This window comes from Pithys albifrons, chromosome 10, assembly GCF_047495875.1.
Source record: "Pithys albifrons albifrons isolate INPA30051 chromosome 10, PitAlb_v1, whole genome shotgun sequence".
Classification (NCBI taxonomy): Eukaryota; Metazoa; Chordata; class Aves; order Passeriformes; family Thamnophilidae; genus Pithys; species Pithys albifrons.
This window is the reverse complement of record NC_092467.1, coordinates 33,243,285-33,263,075: the sequence shown is the minus strand read 5'-3', so window position 1 is coordinate 33,263,075 and position 19,791 is coordinate 33,243,285. Positions and strand designations below refer to the sequence as shown.

At 55.2% G+C, this 19,791-nt stretch overlaps 1 protein-coding gene across 4 annotated transcripts in view; it reads right to left on the bottom strand.

Annotated features, from left to right (window-relative positions):
• The window catches only part of LRRC7 (leucine rich repeat containing 7), a 134,183-nt gene that overhangs the window by 13,462 nt on the left and 100,930 nt on the right, over positions 1 to 19,791 (bottom strand). For 2 of the 4 annotated variants that reach the window (XM_071565461.1, XM_071565462.1), the window contains exons 13-19: positions 16,808 to 16,877; positions 14,166 to 14,265; positions 12,863 to 12,987; positions 9,507 to 9,707; positions 6,972 to 7,083; positions 6,588 to 6,768; positions 3,504 to 5,172 (exon numbers count right to left, since the gene is read on the bottom strand). In XM_071565461.1, the coding sequence (XP_071421562.1) occupies positions 3,504 to 5,172; positions 6,588 to 6,768; positions 6,972 to 7,083; positions 9,507 to 9,707; positions 12,863 to 12,987; positions 14,166 to 14,265; positions 16,808 to 16,877 (2,458 nt within the window). Of the gene's footprint in view, positions 1 to 1,854; positions 2,005 to 3,503; positions 5,173 to 6,587; positions 6,769 to 6,971; positions 7,084 to 9,506; positions 9,708 to 12,862; positions 12,988 to 14,165; positions 14,266 to 16,807; positions 16,878 to 19,791 lie in introns of those variants that run through there. The other 2 variants (XM_071565464.1, XM_071565463.1) reach the window with 2 other exon arrangements.

Genomic DNA, 19,791 nt, shown 5'->3' with positions numbered 1-19,791 from the left:
TTTGTTTGGTGGCACAGAATGAGCGTGGCCCCGGCAATGCTGTGGCACTGCTGCCCCTCTGGGCACCCTGCCAGCCCTGGGCACACCCCAGCAGCCTGGCAGGCACCTCCCAGCAGGGCCAGAAACCCTCTGACAGTGAGTTATGGCCAAACTCCATTTGTGACCTCACTCATTACTCTCCTGAATCCAGGCCACCGTTGGGGGGGGGACACAAGGGGCAAACACTGAACTGCTGTGGCCTGGATTCATCAACAAGTGCACATCCTTCAGAACACAGGGAGGAATCAAATTAAACAATACTAAATACACACATATTCATTCCACAATAATTTCCCCCTGCTTCCCAAACAGTACAATAAAAGAATAACCCCCTTAATGCAGTTCAGCATCACAGTTTATATGGGCATGGAGCAGTGAAATGCTGGTGGAATAGAAAGCAGAATAATCCCCCCAAAATATGTCACTGTGGACAGTTTATGAATTTCCTGAGACATCCACCATTAATATCCACATTCATCTACAGCCCCAAATCCTGAAGTGCCACAGACCACCATAGTCCTGCTGTGTGTGGCAAACCAGCACTGTCCTTTGGGGGTGATGGCAAATGGATTGTTCCAAGGACTCGTGACAAGACCTGGCATGTACCCGAGGAGACAAACAGGTTCTTTGGAAGCAGAGACAACACTGGAATGTCACCCGTGGCCAACACACACCCCGGGGGCCTCTGGGTGCCACCCACCCAACAACAGAGAAGCACAGAGAGCAGGGGGGGACCCGGGGACGGCTGATGGCACGTGGGATGGAGGTGACAGTGTATGGAGAGTCAGTCCCAGCAGGAAAAGCTTGACACTGCTCTGTGTGTGCTGTGATTCTGCCCCAGCTCTGCCCAGAACTCGGGCATGGAGCTCGTGCCACATCAGGGAGCTGAGCCAACCCACACCCCCTGCTCGTGCTGCTGCCAGGAAATCCTCCTGTTCTCCCCAGCAGCCTCAGACTGAAGCTCTGAAAGGGGCCCTGCAAGTCTCCTCTGGGGATCTCTGGGCAGGTGCCAGTGGTGCCAGGGGCCAGCCCAGCAATTGCCAGCACAGCTGATCCCATGGCAGCACCTGGATCCATGCCCTGCTGCCCTTTAATTACTCACAATGCTGCTAATTTGTCCCAGCAGCTCCTGCTGCCCAAGCAGGGGGTGGGTGAGCGATGCCCTCCCTCCTGCACTGCCCTGACCCTGGGAGGGTGCACAGGAAGGTCCCAGCACCTCCTGAGGCACCCTCAGCAATGCCCCTCTCTGCCCTGCCCTGTGTGCTTTGCCCTTCAGACACGTGTTTGGGTGTGGTCTCCTATGTCTGTACTCATCAGTAATATATCAAGAACAGATATAAAAATTGTACAAATGAGATTATTCTCTTTCTATAGAAACACACCTATAGGTGTCACTCAGCTAAAGTTTGGGTGTGCCAGGCACGTGCTCAAAGCTCATCAGCTGTTACAGCAGAGCCAGTTAACACTCACATGCCAACACCCCCATCTCCTGGAGCCTGTTAATGCCTGTTCAACATTTCCACCCTCATTTCCCTAAGCTCAAACCCCAGAGCAAAGCACCTTCCCCTTTTCCCTGCCCAGCTGGAGGTGATGATGGCTCAGGTCTGGAGGAGGAGAGCAGGGAGCAGGAATGACAGCCGTGGCAAACCCAGCATCCAAAAAGCAAGAGCACGGAGGAGGAAAACTGTGCCCCTGCCAGCCTTGCTGTTTGGATGGAGTCTGGCTAAGCACGAGTAGAAGGCAAAAGCTAAACCAGGAGGAAGCAAGGGGTTAATTGACTGGGAATGCCGGTGGTGCTGGCTGGCCCATACTTACTTTCGGTAGAGGTAGCTCTTGAAGCATTTGGTTTTCAAATTTAGATTTAGTCTGCAAGTTTAAAGTCATGCTTCTGCCGGCATGCATTGCTGAAACCCCTCCAGAGCGCAGCATGCCAAGGCTAACTGTGTGGTGTTTGTAAGCAGCGGTCTGAGTAGAGGAAACAACCACGGGACACGTATGAACACACATGCTCCTCGGATCAAGTATCACACATACATGGTTAAGTTCACAGAGTTTTAGTTTAAGCCAACAAACAGTCCCAAGAGATCAGGAGCTCCCCGGGGCATGCACTGGGGCACACAAAGCAAGTACATTGCTCGTTGTACATAGAATGGATACCAGGAACGACTTCCACGCTGACAGCACATGAGGTGTGTTGGTGTCTGAGTTGTCTCACATGGTACAAGTCTTTCTTTGGCCAAATTTAGGCACGGAGGGGGGGGCAGGGATGTGTGTGGCACCCAGGGGTCAGCCCTGGGGAGAAGGCTCTGCCCATCTCTGCCCAGAGGGCATGGCTGGCACGCGGGTCCTGTGCAGACCTTCTCCCACAGCGGCTGCCCCACGGAAATGCCCCTCAGCAGCAAAGGCTCCACCAGGCAGCCCAACCCCTGAGAGCTTTGCCACCAGGAGCAACCTGCTCACAGGGGCTGCTGCCAACCCAGCAGAGCCACCAGTGCCAGCTTCCCGTGAGTTCAGGCACTCCTGGGCACACACTGGAAGCAAAGTGTAAGGATATTCCTTAAACAAACAACACCTGGGAAGGGTTTATTTCCACCAGGAATGGCTCTGCTCGGGGTTCACTGCTTTACCTGGGGAGGAGTTTCCACTTGGTTTTACACAGCACAGGGAAAAGAGCTGGAGTGGGGAAAGGCTTCAGCCTTCGAGCCTGTCCTGAATTTAACCCCTCCTTAGTGATATTTGAATCTGCAGCACCCCCAAGGAGCCGGGAGGTGAGGACTGGAGCAACACCACACTCAGGAGGCTCTGCCATAAAGCACTTAATGGGCACATTTGGCAACTCCCTCTTACGCATTTCATGACAGTAATTTTTCACAACCACTTCAGATCATGAAATAAATGCGATTCATGACGTAGGTCATTAAATAGGCAGTGACTGAAATCATGCACTAAAGGACTTGTACTCTTTGGATAAAAGGCAAATCAGCACAACTTCCTACGGCTAAAAGGAGCCATGACCACATTCCTCGTTAAGAACAGTGGCAGTGGGTACCCAGTGGTATTTCTCAGTCGAGACACCTTTAAACCCCTCCACTAACAGTGACACGAGAGCTAAACACAGTTGTGCTTATTCTGGGTGCTGTTTGCTCTGTTCCCTCTCCCAGCCCAGAGCTCGCAGCGGTCCCTGCCGGGGTGGGCTCCGGCAGCACGGCCACGTCCCTGGGCAGGGCAGGGCAGAGTGCCAGGGCTCCTGGCTGTGGGCAGTGCTGGGGGAGCCCTGCCCGGGGACTGCACCCTCTGGCTGTGCCAGGGCTCCAGCTCAGCCCCCCAGGGCGCTCTCCCCCCAACACCGAGGCAGGAATTTCATCACTGGGCATTCTGGTGGTCACCACTGCACGTGCAAATATAGTTTGACAGACCGAAACACACAACTAAAGGCATTAATTGCAGAGAAATGCCAAACATACCCTGTCTAACCTTCTAGCTTCTATATGTCTAAGTAGCTGTTGTCTCCAGTCAGCGGGCATTTTAGCACAGCTCTCATTTCCCTTCCCAGGGGGAGGCCTTGGCTTTATATCACTGCTATCGGAAGGCTTGTCGCCATAGTTACCCAAGTTATAGTCTGACGGAATCTTTTCCAGCAGGGCTGCCATGGTGGGCCGGGCGGACACGGGCCGCGTCTGGGACGCGCCGTAGCTCTCAGTGCTGTAGCTGCGGGCGGACAGGGGCCTCCTTTGCGTGAGGTTTTTGACCGGGAAGCTCCCGGTCTGGGCTTTCACCTCCTGGTACGAAGGGAGCTCGTCTTCGTAGCGCCCGTTGCGCTTGAGGAACTGCGCGTCGGGCACGGCCATGGCGGGCTGGCGCTCGGCGGGGGCGCGGAACGTGGCGCGGCCGTACCTGTCGGCCGCGGGCAGCTCCGGGGGCTCGCCCGCCCTTCGGAACGCCGCCATCTCCGCCGAGCCCACCAGCGAGTCCGCCCGGCGCAGGAAGGCCGGCCGCGTGCCCTGGCTGCCGAAGGGCGGCCCTGCCGGCTCCTCGCCCGCCGCGGCCTGCGGGAAGGAGAAGGAGGGCTCGGCGTAGCCGCGGTACCCCCGCGGGCTCACCAGCTCCTGCGGCAGCGCCTTGGGCTGCGCCAGGTACTCAGGGCTCAGCTGGAAGGGCGGCAGCAGCCTCTTGTCGGCCGTGAGCTCCACGGCGCCCTGCGGGTTGAAGCTTTGGTCGAACTGGTAGACTTTCTTGGTGACGGGCGGTCGCTGCTGCGGCTGCACCTTGACGCTGCCGTAGGTGAGCAGCTCGTCGTCCAGCATGGGCACGGACTGGCTGCGGGACATGCTCAGCATGCCGTGCTCCGCGCCCAGCAGCTTGTCCACCCGCTCGTGCGGGCCCACCGTGTCGTTGCCCGATGCATAGTTTTCCAGGGGGATGTTGTACACCTTGTACGCACCGATGTCGATCTCATCGATGCTCTGCGACTTCTTGAACTTGTTCGTTTTTAAATCCCTCATCATCGGGGAGAGCCGCTCCGTGCTCTTGCTGATGGAGATGACGTTTTTGGAAGGATCTGGGCGACAGTGGAGATGGGAAAAGACGTTCGTGAGGCTTCTGTTAGCGTTTGAGTCGTGATATTCCCACGCTATTCCTGGAGGGAAAGTGCTTGTCATTTCGGGAGACTCCTTGACGTGATCTTTGCGCTCGGGCAAAGGGCTGGTGGTGGGGGTGCTTTCCAGTTTGGAAGGAAAAGCTGTCCTGTCTTCAAAAGGACTGGGGGTTCTGGTCCAATTTTGCCAAGGGTTGGGAGGAGGCACTTCAGATTCGTGTGTGTTTCTGAGCGTGGGCTGCTCCAGCTCCAGGGGGATCCCGACGATCCTGTCCTGCCGGATCAGCGGCCGGCGCCCGTGCGCCGACGAGCTCCTGGACTTGGTGCTGAGCAGGGGGTTGGCATTGGGGGTCTCCCCCGCGCTCTCCTCGCCCACGAACCCCGTGTTGTCGTAGTGGGAGCCGTCGGGCCAGCCCTCGGCGAAGGTGTCGCTCAGCGGGCGCCGCTCCGGCCGCGCCGGCACGTTCCCAACCGGGGCCGAGTCCCGCTGGCTCAGCAATGGCTTGGTCTCCAGGGGCTGCGGGAACGACTGTGCCAGCCTGCAAGGACAGGAGAAGGGAACAAGGTAACATGCCCTCTATCACAGCACAGGGACCATCACGAGAATGATGGTCATCACAGAATCCCAGGATGTGCTGAGCTGGAAGGACCATCCAGTCCAACCCTCAGCCCTGCCCAGGCCCAGCCCCAGGAGTCACTCCCTGTGCCCCAGAGCATCATCCAAACCCTCCTGGAGCTCTGGCAGCCTTGGGGCTGTGCCCACTGCCCTGGGGAGCCTGGGCAGTGCCCACCACCCTCTGGGGGAAGGACCTTTCCCTGAGATCCAACCTGACCCTGCCCTGGCACAGCTCCAGCCATTCCCTGTGCCCTCTCCCTGCCCTGACACAGCTCCAGCCATTCCCTGGGTGCTGTCCCTGGTCCCACAGGGCAGAGCTCAGTGCCTGCCCCTCCTCTGCCCTTCCAGAGGCAGCTGTACCTGCACTGAGGTCTCCCTTCAGTCTCCTCTCCTGCAGCTGAACACACCAAGTGCCCTCAGTGCCCTCACACGCTGCCCCTCCAGGCCCTGCCCCATCTTCCTTGCCCTCCCTCCTTTGGATGCTCTCTAAGAGCTTAAAGCAATTTTGCACTTTCCCATCTCTGCTCTGCCTTTGGGATGGTGCTGTGAGACATGGACCCCATGCCATGGAGGTGGCAGCAGGACTGCCCAGGAGCACAGATCCTGCCAGGGGACCCCATGCCATGGAGGTGGCAGCAGGACTGCCCAGGAGCACAGATCCTGCCAGGGGACCCCATGCCATGGAGGTGGCAGCAGGACTGCCCAGGAGCACAGATCCTGCCCGTGCACACATGGAGAAGGTCCAAGGTGAGGGCCAGCCTGGCTGGCTCTAGGCAGTGCTCACAGAAACTCAGCTGAGCACGTTCTCCTGCTGTAAAAACTACATGAGGGCAACAGGAGGCTTTTCACACTTGCATTATTCTCTTGTCAAACAGAGACACCAGCTGTAGTTTGTGCATGTCCTCTCCCACTGAGCCTGTGGATGGAACCCTGGGAGGTGATTCATGGCAGGGGCACACAGGGCAGGGTGTTCCTGGAGTGGCACCAGAGTGTCCTCAGGCTGCTGGTGGTTGGTCACAGCTTTCCAAGGGAAGCTCCCACGTTGTTCTTGGAGTGCAGGGCAGAGGGACAGCACTGATGGCACCAGCCTGTACCAGCACCAGCTCAGCTTCCAGGGGCTCCAGTGCCTGCTGACAGCACAGAGCTGTGGAATCACTGCTGTCTGTAGGGCATGGGGGGTGCCAGCCCTGCCCAGCCTGGGCTGGGAGTGGCTGTGCCCAAATGGGCCAAAACTGGGGCATTTTCAAACAAAACGCCTTCCCAGATTGCTACGGTCGCTTTGGGGGCAGGTGACAAGACACAAGGCAAGCAGAAGGGTGGGAAGGAAGATGGTCACACCTGTTCCCCCACAGAGAGTTATTCACTGCCTCCTTAGCCGTGGTCTGCAGCGAGCCCATTTTTACGTGCGCGTTGGAGGAGCCTGAGGAAGCCTGGGAAGGGGAATAGTCTGAGTAAGTGCCTGAGGAAACGCTGTTATTCAGACAATGGAGCTTATCTGCTTCAGACTCGTCTGTCGACTCTGGAACAAAACACAGCAAACGCTTTCAGGGCGTGGCATCGGGGAAGTAAACTCCAGAAAAACACAGTTTTAAATTGAAACTATGGAGATAAACCCGCAGGTGCGTGTACAAATATGCAAATCAGAGCGAGGGTGGAACGCCTCGAGTTTAATGAGCACATCACACACGTTTTCACCCCCAAGGCTGCAAGGGAAGGCAGTACCTTTCTTGTCTTTACCCAGCAGGACGAGTTTGGGAGGGTACAGAGGAGTCTCAGGCAGGGAGGGCCGGAGCTCCCCTATCCTCATCTCACTGGCAGGATGTCCAAAGGCATCCTGAGGAACACAAGAACCAAGAGTCAGCACAGGAGACAGAACCACAGAGTCATGGAATCAGCTGGGTTGGAAGAGACCCCTGAGACCACCAAGTCCAACCCTTGATCCAACCCCACTGGGATCACCAGCCCAGGGCACTCCGTGGATGACATGGTGGATTCTCACTCAGTGCCACATCCATAGAATGACAGAATCATGGAATGGATTGGGCACAGCTCTGCTGCTCTGGGGGGCACAGCTCTGAGGGGCACAGCTCTGCTGCTCTGGGGGGCACAGTTCTGGGGGGCTCAGCTCAGCTGCTCTGGGGGGCTCAGCTCGCTCTGCTGCTCTGGGGGGGCACAGCTCTGCTGCTCTGGGGGGCACAGCTCACTCTGCTGCTCTGGGGGGCACAGCTCTGCTGCTCTGGGGGGGCACAGCTGGCTCTGCTGCTCTGGGGGGGCACAGCTCTGCTGCTCTGGGGGGCACAGCTCACTCTGCTGCTCTGGGGGGCACAGCTCACTCTGCTGCTCTGGGGGGCTCAGCTCGCTCTGCTGCTCTGGGGGGCACAGCTCGCTCTGCTGCTCTGGGGGGGCACAGCTGGCTCTGCTGCTCTGGGGGGCACAGTTCTGGGGGGCACAGCTTGCTCTGCTGCTCTGGGGGGCACAGCTCACTCTGCTGCTCTGGGGGACACAGCTCTGCTGCTCTGGGGGGCTCAGCTCTGCTGCTCTGGGGGGGCACAGGTCACTCTGCTGCTCTGGGGGGCACAGCTCACTCTGCTGCTCTGGGGGGCACAGGTCACTCTGCTGCTCTGGGGGGCACAGCTCACTCTGCTGCTCTGGGGGGCACAGGTCACTCTGCTGCTCTGGGGGGCACAGCTCACTCTGCTGCTCTGGGGGGGGCACAGCTCTGCTGCTCTGGGGGGCTCAGCTCAGCTGCTCTGGGGGGCACAGCTCACTCTGCTGCTCTGGGGGGCACAGCTCACTCTGCTGCTCTGGGGGGCACAGGGGCACAGCTCTGCTGCTCTGGGGGGCACAGCTCGCTGGGACATGCAGATCCCACTGAAAAACTCCACATTTAGGGAAAACCCTCCCCCAGCCAGGGCAGCCCCTGAGTCTGGAGGCTCCAGGCACAGCCCTGGCACCAAAGCCTGGCACCCTCTGCCAGCCCCCAGGGACCCACCTCCCTAGGGATAAAAACACCCTGCAGAAAGGTGTTCACAATATTCAAGTACAAAAGGTGGATAATACAAAATAAATTCTGTGTATTCACCAACGTGCCCAAACTCCCAGCCCGAGTTGTTCAAAGCCCAGAAATACAAAGTCAGAACTGGATGAGCAAAGGGGAATAATGGTGGAATTTATGACTTCAGATTTAGGTGAAAACATGAAGGATTTAACTTGGATATTTTGCTTTAAATGAAATATTTATCTGAAATATTTTAGTGCTGACTGAAACTGTGCCTGGATTTGAAGCAAGTCTCCTGAAGCAGCTCGAAGGGAAAATGTTTGGTGGTTATTTTTGGCAGAAATGAAAATGTTTAACAGCAGATAAAACATCCAGCACTGACAGAACCGTAGGGAAAATGTAGGGAGAACAATTCCTGCACACACAACAAGCCAGGGACAGGGACAGTTCAAGGATAATGAGTTTCTCATAAAGCTGAGACAACAAAAAAGTGAAAAAAAAAGTGGGAATCTTTTTCCTCATTTCTTTCTTTTCCCCATTCAGGCTGTGGGGATATTTTCGGGGCTGTTGCTGCTCCCACAGACCTGTCCAAGGTTCTGAACTCTGAGGGGAAGACACTGAACGGTTCCCGCACAGTCAGGGTGTCCGTGGGGAGAGGAGATGGAGCTGCTGCTCTTGGGAACAGCAGGATTTGGGAATTTGGCTTCCTAAATGACTCTGTTCACCTTGGCCAGAGCTCTGCCCCTGTGTGTGCCAATGCCCTGCTGGCAAACACAGAGAGCTGGACTGGAAGTCGCTGCTCAGGGACTCCCGAGCCAAAGCTCCTGCATAGGAGGAGTTCTCTGCTGCCTTCATTAACTGGACAAGGTTAATTGGTCTCTCCCCCAACAGCAACTGAGGGAGCAGAGCCCGAGGGCACAGCAGGGCCAGGCACCACCAGCTGTTGGGCAGGGCCACACTGGGGGCAGAGATGCCCTTCCTGAGGGTGTGATGGACACGGTGCTGGGGCCTTTCCCTGCTCATATCAAGTCTCACCTCATCAAAACTGTTTAAACCAACAGGAAAAGTCAGATCTAGGTGGACTTTAACCCCAAACTTCAGCAGCACTGGGGAAAACAACAACTCAATATCCAACTGAGGGAACTTTGCAGGCGGACATGGGCACTGCCAGGGTGAGGCTCCAGCAGGTGCCCAGCTCTGCTGTGGGGCAGCTGTGCCCAGGCCTGGGCTCTGGGCAGGACCAGGACCCTCTGCATTACCTCCACGGAGATCTCCTTGGGTGCCAGGGGCCACTTGTGCTCGTACTTGTCCTTGGTGCCCACGTCGCTGGGGGCGGTGGGCACGGTGCCCTCGGGGCGTGCGCCGTGCCCGGGTTTGGCCACCAGGTTCTGAACTGACTTCACCATGTTCTTCAGGTCCTCTGGGTAGGGAGTGGGGTAACGCTTCAGGTTGATCTCCACCTGAACAGGCACAAAGAGAATGAGGGCACAGGCACAGGAGGCAGAGTGCCAACTAACCCAGGGTGGCACTGCTGGCCTTGTGTGGGGCACATCCTGATCCTGGTGGTGCTGGGCAACCCTGGGCACCTTGGGGTGTTCCACAGGGACACCTGCATGGTGTTTGGGGCTGAAATGTGCTCAGTTCCTCTATGCCAACCTACAATGGAATTCTAGGGACACCAAATCATGGCTGGGGATGGTTCCCCCCCGAGAGGGCTGGATGTTAATCCTGGGCTTGGAGCACATCCTGGTGGTGCTGGGCAACCCTGGGCACCTGGGGTGTTCCACAGGGACACCTGCACGGTGCTGAAATGTGCTCAGTTCTATCGACCTACAATGGAATTCCAGGGACACCAAATCATGGCTGGGGATGGTTCCCCCCCGAGAGGGTTGGATGTTAATCCTGGGCTTGGAGCACATCCTGGTGGTGCTGGGCAACCCTGGGCACCTGGGGGGTTCCACAGGGACACCTGCACGGTGCTGAAATGTGCTCAGTTCTATCGACCTACAATGGAATTCCAGGGACACCAAATCATGGCTGGGGATGGTTCCCCCCCGAGAGGGTTGGATGTTAATCCTGCACTTTGCTTGGCAGAGCTGGCATATCCAATCCCACTTCCCCAAACAATGCTGGGCTAAATGCAGCATTAATTTAACTCCTTTCTGTGCACTCAATTAATCTGAATTATGGATGGCAGCTGAGAGCAGGAGCTGAGCCCCTGGGAGCAATTTGCTGTCCGAGCTGGATCATGTTCCTACAGGCACTTGAGTACAGCCCACTCTTGTCTGACACTGCAGAACAGACTCAAACACCCCAGAGAGGTCCCCCCGAGCCTGAGAGGTCCCCCCCAGAGCCCGAGAGGTGCCTGAACTGACTCAAACACCCCAGAGAGGTCCCCCCAGAGCCTGAGAGGTCCCCCCAGAGCCTGAGAGGTTCCCCAGAGCCTGAGAGGTTCCTCCAGAGCCTGAGAGGTTCTCCAGAACCTGAGAGGTCCCCCCAGAGCCTGAGAGGTCCCCCCAGAGCCTGAGAGGTTCCTCCAGAGCCTGAGAGATTCTCCAGAACCTGAGAGGTCCCCCCAGAGCCTGAGAGGTCCCCCCAGAGCCTGAGAGGTCCCCCCAGAGCCTGAGAGGTTCTCCAGAACCTGAGAGGTCCCCCCAGAGCCTGAGAGATTCCCCAGAGCCTGAGAGGTGCCTGAACTGACTCAAACACCCCAGAGAGGTCCCCCCAGAGCCTGAGAGGTCCCCCAGAGCCTGAGAGGTCCCCCCAGAGCCTGAGAGGTCCCCCCAGAGCCTGAGAGGTTCTCCAGAACCTGAGAGGTCCCCCCAGAGCCTGAGAGGTTCCCCCAGAGCCTGAGAGGTTTCTCAGAGCCTGAGAGGTGCCTGAACTGACTCAAACACCCCTGAGAGGTCCCCCCAGAGCCTGAGAGGTCCCCCCAGAGCCTGAGAGGTTCCTCCAGAGCCTGAGAGGTCCCCCCAGAGCCTGAGAGGTTCCCCAGAGCCTGAGAGGTTCCCCAGAGCCTGAGAGGTGCCTGAACTGACTCAAACACCCCAGAGAGGTCCCCCCAGAGCCTGAACTGACTGACAGACCCACAGGTCTTCTAGAAAGCCCCACATTTTGCATTTCCAAGTTTCCCAGAGCGATCTGTGCACCAGGAGAACTCCAGAGCTGTGAAACTCAGAACTGCTCCACATTTACCACGTGATAAAGTATTTGGAGTCATTTACCACAGAGCATTTTTCCTCCTTGTGCAGGTGAGGTATAAAAAGGAACTTGTTGTAGCAGTGGGAAAAAAATGTAGTTTTGAAATCCAATGAAAATTTCCTGTCAATAGGAATATCTCAGAGAGAAAAGCCTGATTGTTTGGGAAAATAAAACTCTGTGAAATGCTGGCAGAGAGTTCTGAACCACAGGGGAATAAATGTCAGAGAGAGGAGGTTCTGACGTGACTTGAACAGAAAAGGTTCAAATGAATGGCTGGGATGTCACATGTTAGCAAAGAACCCCAACAGAAAAGAGAAACTGAGGCTGGAGAAGCAGCACTAAAGCTCAGGGGGATTTAACTTGAAAGAAATCCTGTTTGGAGGTGGCCTAATCAGGCAGGTGTTGGGCCCAGAACTCAGACCACGGTTTAAGGGGAAGGTCTGAGACAGACCCAGCCTAAAGGCAAGTCCCAGCAAATCCTCAGCCAGAACCAGTCAGGGGAAATGAGCTGGAAGACTTGGAGGAGCCAGACAAGTCCCAGACAGGGAGTTCAGCAGTTTCCCATCCCTGGGAGTATTAATATCAAGGAGCAGAACTCCTGGCAGCTCTGGGGGCAGAGAGAGCTCTGGGATGCAGATACCTCCTCACTGAGCCAGAGTTACCATCCCTGAGGAAACCTGAATTCCCTGAACTACAGTTCCCGTGGGATTAATGCTACATCAGAACCCCTGACCCCAAAGAGAGAATTCTCCAAGTCCCAAATTCTTGATGGGGAAAGTTTAGAACAATTCCAATTACCAGATCTCTCTCAACGTGTGATTGGCTGAGAGTTCAGTTTTAGCTCTGAAAGGTAAAAAGGGCAATCTGAGCCATCCCTGCTGCTGTAAACGCTGCAGTGTTGGTGGTTACAGCCTGCTGGGAATTTAAATTAACCTGCAAATTCCCCCTTGAAGCTCTGCTGGAACTGCTGAAAATGGACGTGTTGAAACCTCCCCAAGACGTGTCACAACCCGTGGGAGGGTCTCACCTGGAGCTCTCAGAAGGTTCCAGCAATGACCTGTGTGGCCACCTAAACAAATCCCACCCAGTGCCAGCCCTGCCCTGGGCAGGGACACCTCCCACTGTCCCAGGTTGCTCCAAGTCCCATCCAGCCTGGCCTTGGATATAGTTTATTGTCCAGCTCTTCCTCATGCTCTGCTGCCTCCTCATCCTCTAAAGAAATAGGTGGTTGGACAACAATTCCAGGTGTCCCAACATTCTGTGTCAATTCTGGTTTTGTGACACTTGTCACAGCTGGAGCCCGACCAGGAGCAGGTTATGGGGATTTAGAGCACAGAAACAGCTCAAAGTGAGACCTGCATTTGGGACCCTGTCCAAAAGATGTGAATACCAGAAAATCCCACAGAGAACTCACCTTAACCTTCCCTGGGTTCTCCTCCTCTTCCTTTTTGTCCTCGAACTCGAAGGCCACCGTCATGCGCTGCTGCCTCTGCTCCTCCCACAGAGTGGGGTTGAAGCTGTCACTGTCTGACTGGAAATCTGCAGGGACAGGGACAGGGGCAGGAGCCACCAGTGGGGCACCCAGGCATGGAAAGGGTCTAAGGGGACTTGGCTGAGGCGATCACATCGTTTTGGGTTATTGTTTGAACACTTGAGGGGGCAGCGAGAGTGGGAAGTGAGAAACCACCACTGGGTTGTTGTAAGAACGGGGATGGGAGGGATGGAAAGCAAGAGGGTTTGGGGCAGACCTGGAGCAGAGGAGGAGCATGAAAACTCCAACTGAATGTGCCGTGTGAGGAGCCTGATCCCAGCCAGGTGGGACCCCTGAGCCCCACCAGGGGCTGGGCACCCCCAGGCCCAGCCTGGGCCACTCTCTGGCCAACGGGCAGAGCCCACAGTCCCCTCCCTGCACAGAGACCAGTCCCAATGGCTTCTGAAGGCCATTCTGGAAATAAAAGGGCTTTAGCAGATGGAAATCTGATGGCCTGGGAATGACAGGATTGCTCTGTGTGTGCCCAGGCAGGGATGGCAGCGTGTGCCAAGGCTTGGCATGATGGGAGACACATCAGAACCCTCCTCTGGGGATCCTCCTTGGTCTGTGTTCCCTCCTCTCTCTGGGCATCCTCCTCACTTTCTGGGCATCCTCCTTCTCCCTCTGGGCATCCTCCTTGGTCTGTGTTTCCTCCTCTCTCTGGGCACCCTCCTCACTCTCTGGGCATCCTCCTCCTCTCTCTCTGGCCATCCTCCTCCTCCCTCTCTGGGCATCCTCCTCCTCCCTCTCTGGGCATCCTCCTCCTCTCTCTGGGCATCCTCCTCCTCCCTCTCTGGGCATCCTCCTCCTCCCTCTCTGGGCATCCTCCTCCTCTTTCTCTGGGCATCCTCCTCCTCTCTCTCTGGGCATCCTCCTCCTCCCTCTCTGGGCATCCTCCTCCTCTCTCTCTGGGCATCCTCCTCCTCCCTCTCTGGGCATCCTCCTCCTCCCTCTCTGGGCATCCTCCTCCTCCCTCTCTGGGCACCCTCCTCACTCTCTGGGCATCCTCCTCCTCTCTCTCTGGGCATCCTCCTCCTCCCTCTCTGGGCATCCTCCTCCTCTCTCTCTGGGCATCCTCCTCCTCTCTCTGGGCATCCTCCTCCCCCTGGCTCTCCTGCAGCCCCCAAGCCCTCCCTGCAGCCCCCAGGCCCCCCCTGCTGCCCTGCCGGCGCTGCTGCCGCCTCACCTTCGTCGCTGCGGGGCTGCTGCGGGAACATGTAGTTGGTGAGCACTCTCTGCTTGGTCTCGGGATGCGCCTCCGTCTGCAGCGGGATGAGCGCCTTGGACTGGGGAGGGAAGCACAGCAGTTACCCCGGAGTGGGAATGGGATGGGGGCAGCTTCTGAGAAACAGGGAACACGGGGAACTCCAGTTCTGGGGAGGAGAAACTCCCTACGGACTAAAACAAGAGGTGGAAATGCCTCCTGTGTCATTGCTCCCTCCTGCAGCTCCTGATTCCCACCCTCCTGTCCCATTCCAGCCTTCCTGTCCCATTCCAGCCCTCCTGTCCCATTCCACCCTTCTGAATCTCCTGTAATTTCTACCTCCTGTCTCATTTCAGCCCTCCTGTCCCATTGCTCCCTCCTGTCCCATTGCTCCCTCCTGTCCCATTGCTCCCTCCTGCATCTCCTGTGATTCCCACCCTTCCTGTCTCATTCCCACCCTCTTGCAGCTCCTGTGATTCCCACTCTGCACTCCTATCCCTCCCTCCTGCATATCCTGTAATTCCCACCTCCTGTCCCATCCCTCCCTTCTGCAGTTCCTGTGATTCCCATCCTCCTGTCCCATCCCTCCCTCCTGTCTCATTCCTTCCTGCTGCATCTCCTGTAATTCCCACCCTGCTCTCCCATTCCTCCCTCCTGCAGCTCCTGATTCCCACCCTCCTGTCCCATTCCCACCCTCCTGTCCCATTCCCACCCTCCTGTCCCATTCCCTCTCTCCTGTCCCATCCCTCTCTCCTGTCCCATCCCTCTCTCCTGTCCCATCCCTCTCTCCTGTTCCATTCCCTCTCTCCTGTTCCATTCCCACCCTCTTGTTCCATTCCCACCCTCCTGTCCCATTCCCTCTCTCCTGTCCCATTCCCTCTCTCCTGTCCCATTCCCACCCTCCTGTCCCATTCCCACCCTCCTCTCCCATCCCCACCCTCCCATTCCTCCCTCCTGCAGCTCCTGTGATTCCCACCCTGCTCTCCCATCCCTCCCTCCTGTCCCATTCCCACCCTGCTCTCCCATCCCTCCCTCCTGTCCCATTCCCACCCTGCTCTCCCATCCCTCTCTCCTGTCCCATTCCCACCCTGCTCTCCCATCCCTCTCTCCTGTCCCATCCCTCTCTCCTGTCCCATCCCTCTCTCCTGTTCCATTCCCTCTCTCCTGTTCCATTCCCTCCCTCCTCTCCCATTCCCTCCCTCTTGTCCCATCCCCACCCTCCCATTCCTCCCTCCTGCAGCTCCCGATTCCCAGCAGGATGAGCAGAACATCAGGGGGTGCTCCAGGCTGAGGAAGGAGAAGGGTCAGAGCACAGACCTGGCACTGCACAGTTAATCCACAGCAGGGTCTCTGTCTCCAGTTACAGGAGTCAGAGAAAGATTCCCAGTTGGAAAAAGAGTAAAACTCAGGAATTTCCAAGATTTAAATGTTAAATAGCTCTTAATGAGGGTACTGTTAATTTTAAAAGTAAAATGTGATTTAAATCTCCTCAGATGATTTATCCCTTTTATTTTCTGTGTAAAACACCCCCAAGCAGGGCTGGATCAATCTAAGCCAGGACTAACGAGGAGTTAATTAATGATGGAGAAGTAAATTCCCAGCAGTTGCCAGTTCTGAGAGTGAACCTGGAGTGAGACACTGGGGAACTTCCCTGGAACACTCCGAGTTCAGGAGTTGTGTTTTAGTTCAGCTGAGGAGGTTTTACTATTGTTGGTTCTCAGGTAACCCCAGGAGTGACTGTCACACCCCAGGGCATGGAAACGAATCCCTCCTGCACCACAGAAAAGCCAAAGGGCTGGAAAACACTGGAAGTGTCAAAGGAAGGGGCTGTTCTGGGCCTGGGCTGAGCAGCCAAGCAGTGTTAATTATTTTAATGGAAATTAGAGTGAAAAAACCCCAAGAATCTTAATTTAACACATTAAAATTTAATCATAATTTCCTCTTCTCTTACCCCTCCCTTCAGCTTTCACATTTTTGGCTCAGCTATAAAATGAATCCACATTTAAGAGTTATTTTAGAGCTCAGCTGCTGGTTGAGCTGTTGCACTTCTCAGTGTTCAGGTTACATAATTTGCTTTAAAATAGAACCCTAAAGAATCTCTGGTTGAACCCAAGGCCCTCAGACAAAGAAAGGAACACTCAGATTGAAAAGGGGCATCAGGGAATTTGCTCCAAACTGGGACTCGGAGTTTTTGTGCATCGTGGAAATGTCCAAACTGCCCTTGGCTTTATGGAGTTTAAATGTGCAGGAATGGGAGAATGGGCAGGAAAAGGAGACAAGAACAGGGGCAGAGATGGAGCCAGTGATGGGACAAACCCCTGGCAAGGCTGGTGGCAAAGCCTGACATTTGGAATTTCTATTCAAAACTATTTTCTTGCTCTTTTTGCCCTTTATTTATGACTTTTGTAAGGACAGAGGAGCTTCTGCAGGTGAAACAAACCCTGCAGAGTTGGACTGGCCAAGTGGGTGAAGCAGCAGGACCTGCAGTTTGGTATCAAAGCACAGAGTTGGGTTGGGGGAAACACCCCAAAATTCTGCTCCAACCAAGGATTAAATGGCAGGTTTCATTCCCAGCCCTTCCCAAGACCTCAAACAAGGAAAACAGGAACACTGAGAGGCATTACCTGGTTGTCAGAAAGCCACAGAGCTGCAAGTTCTTTGAGTTTGGTAAAAGTGAAGGGCAAGTTCTTCAGTCTGCAAATGAGAATAATGGAACAAAGTGAATCCTTCGTTTCCACAAGAGTTTGTTGGAAGATTTGTCTGAAGATGTTTGCCTTGATAGGCTACAATTTCATAGCTTTTTTCTCTTGTTTTTCACTAAAATACAGTATTTGATTGAGGGCAATCCACATTGGAATCTAAAAGGCTTCCCCCACACCCTCAGGTGCTGAGGAGTTACTGATCTTTTGCCTTGGCAAAATGTAACCAAAGTGACACTTTTAAGACAGGAAACAGAAAAAACCTTCTTAGAGGAAAGACCTGAGTGTAGTTGCCAGAACTCCTTTCATTGGACATTGGAGTTTGGAACAGAATTACCCTGAGATGATGGAAAATTCACTTTTGTCAAAATATTAAAATAATATAAATATTCATAGGGAACCTAAAAGATAAAATTTAATGAAGCAGCAAAAAAATTAGCATTTTACTTAGACATTTAAACACTTCCTGAAAGTGATCTGAAAGTGGGAATGGGAAATGATGACAAGATGTTGGTGGAAAATCCAATCATGTTTGTCCCACTAACTCCTTCTCCTCAGTCTTTGGGGAATCCCACCCTGGGTGGGGTTGGAAGCACCTCAAAGATGAGTCAGGGACACCCCTGCCCTGGGCAGGGACACCTCCCACCAGCCCAGGGTGCTCCAAGCCCTGTCCAGCCTGGCCTGGGACACTCCCAGGGATGGGGCAGCCACAACTTCTCTGGGAATTCCATCCCAGCCCCTCCCCACCCTCCCAGCCAGGAATTCCTTCCCAACATCCCACCTATCCCTGCTCTGTCCCAACACAGGGACTGTCCCAGCCACAGCCTGGGGCTCTCCCAGCTTTTATCCAGAGCTGGAGGAAGGTGGGAAGGGATGGACTGACCAGGAGACTTTAGACAGAGACAGAACCTAAATGTGATTTGGCAAAAAGAAAAGATGCAAAGCCCTTTTTCTGAGAGTCAGATAATCCCATCCTGGGGCAACAAAGGCTCTCAAGGACACTCTGGCTCCAAGCTGAGGAAAATCAGGTGCTCCAGTGCCAGGACCTGCTGTGGGCAAACCCTCTGTGCCTCCCCCATCAGCTCAGCAGCATTTCTGCATCTCCCTCACACACCATCTGTGTCTGGGGGAGCTGAGCCCCTCCAGGCACTGCCCCAGTCCAGCCAGCAGAGCTTTGGGAGTGTCTCCCTTGTGGCATTCAGAGCTGCTTTTGTCCAAGGTCATCCCATGGCACCGGGGCTGTGCCCCCTGCCCTTCAGGCACTGGCACTGCCCTGGTGGGGGTGTGTGAGAGTGGACATCAGGTGGACACAGAAAGGGCTGTGAACACCCCCAGGGGCAGCTCCAGCTGGTGCCTGTGGAGCTCAGAGCAGCTCTCCAGGGGTGCTCATGTTTAAACCTGGAATTAATGCCACAGGAATCATAGAATGAGTTGGGTTGGAAGAGACCTCTGAGATCAACAAGTCCAACTCTTGATCCAACCCCACTGTGATCACCAGCCCAGGGCACGGAGTGCCCTGGGCTGGTGATCACAGTAGGGTTGGATCAAGACATGGTGGCTTCTCACTCCGTGCCCTGGGCTGGTGATCACAGCAGGGTTGGATCAAGATGTGGATTCTCACTCAGTGCCACATCCATAGAATCAATTGGATCAAGATGTGGTGGATTCTCACAGTAGGGTTGGATCAAGATGTGGTGGATTCTCACTCAGTGCCACATCCAGTGTCATCTTAAACACCTCCAGGGATGGAGAATCCACCCCCTCTCTGGGCAGCCCATTCCAATGCCTGAGCCCTCTCTCTGCAAAGAATTTCTTGCTGATATCCAACCCAAACCTCCCCAGGCAGAGCTTGAGCTGTGCCCTCTTGTCCTACTGTTGGTTGGCTGGGAGAAGAGACCAACCCCACTCTGGGTCCAACATCCCTTCAGGGAGTTCCAGACAGTGCTGAGGTCACCTCTGAGCCTCCTCTTCTCCAGGCTGAACACCCCCAGCTCCCTCAGCCTCTCCCCACAGGGCTTGTGCTCCAGTCCCTTCTCCAGCCTCGTTGCTCTTCTCTGGAGAAAGGAAGGAGAGCCTGACCCACCTGACACTTGGTTTTCCTGCTGCCTTCCCATCAAACAAACCCTGTAGTGTGGAACAGTCCATATGTGACACTCCTCATCAGTTCAGGACACAAGTCCAGGCCAGCAGCCAGGGCTGGCAGTGGCACTGGAGGCACAGCCACAGTCCCTGCCCCTTTGGGCAGCACTGAGGGCACCCACTGTGGGCAAACAGCATCTTGGAACCTTCAGAGCAGCCCCAGCAGCTCCACCCTCGGCAGCCACGCTGTGTGTGCTCTGCATGAGCAGCAGCTTCAGCAGCACCACCTCAATGCCTGAGAACTTCCATTGCCACCACTCCCCAAAGGGCTGGAAACCCACTGGAAAACTCCAGGAAACCTCTGGGTGCCAGAGGGATCTCTGCACTCACACCAAGAGGGTGGCACAGGATGACCCCTGTGGGCTCTTGCTGAGTGTCATAAAAGCACCTTATTTAAGGTAAACCCTGAAGCACCAACTGGTTTCTCAGGAAACCACTTCCCACAGGACTAGTTGGGAAAAGCAAAAATCTCTGTGTTCTTTTATAGGGTTGATTTTTCACATGGAAAATGTTTTCTTAGGAGAAAAAATGGAGAAGACATTTCACAGAAGCTCCTTTGATGAATAAAACCAAACTAAGCCCAGAGCAGCACAATTTTGGAGATGAAACTCTTGAACCACAGAACTCCACAGACACACAGAAGTTTCATCCCAGTGTGTTTCACCACCTGCAATGAAGGGACTCAAAGGAATTCCTTCCATTCTTAATCCTAAATTACATCTTTGGTGTCATTTGTCAAGTCCTTAAGGGCTGAGCACTGCCAGAGTCAG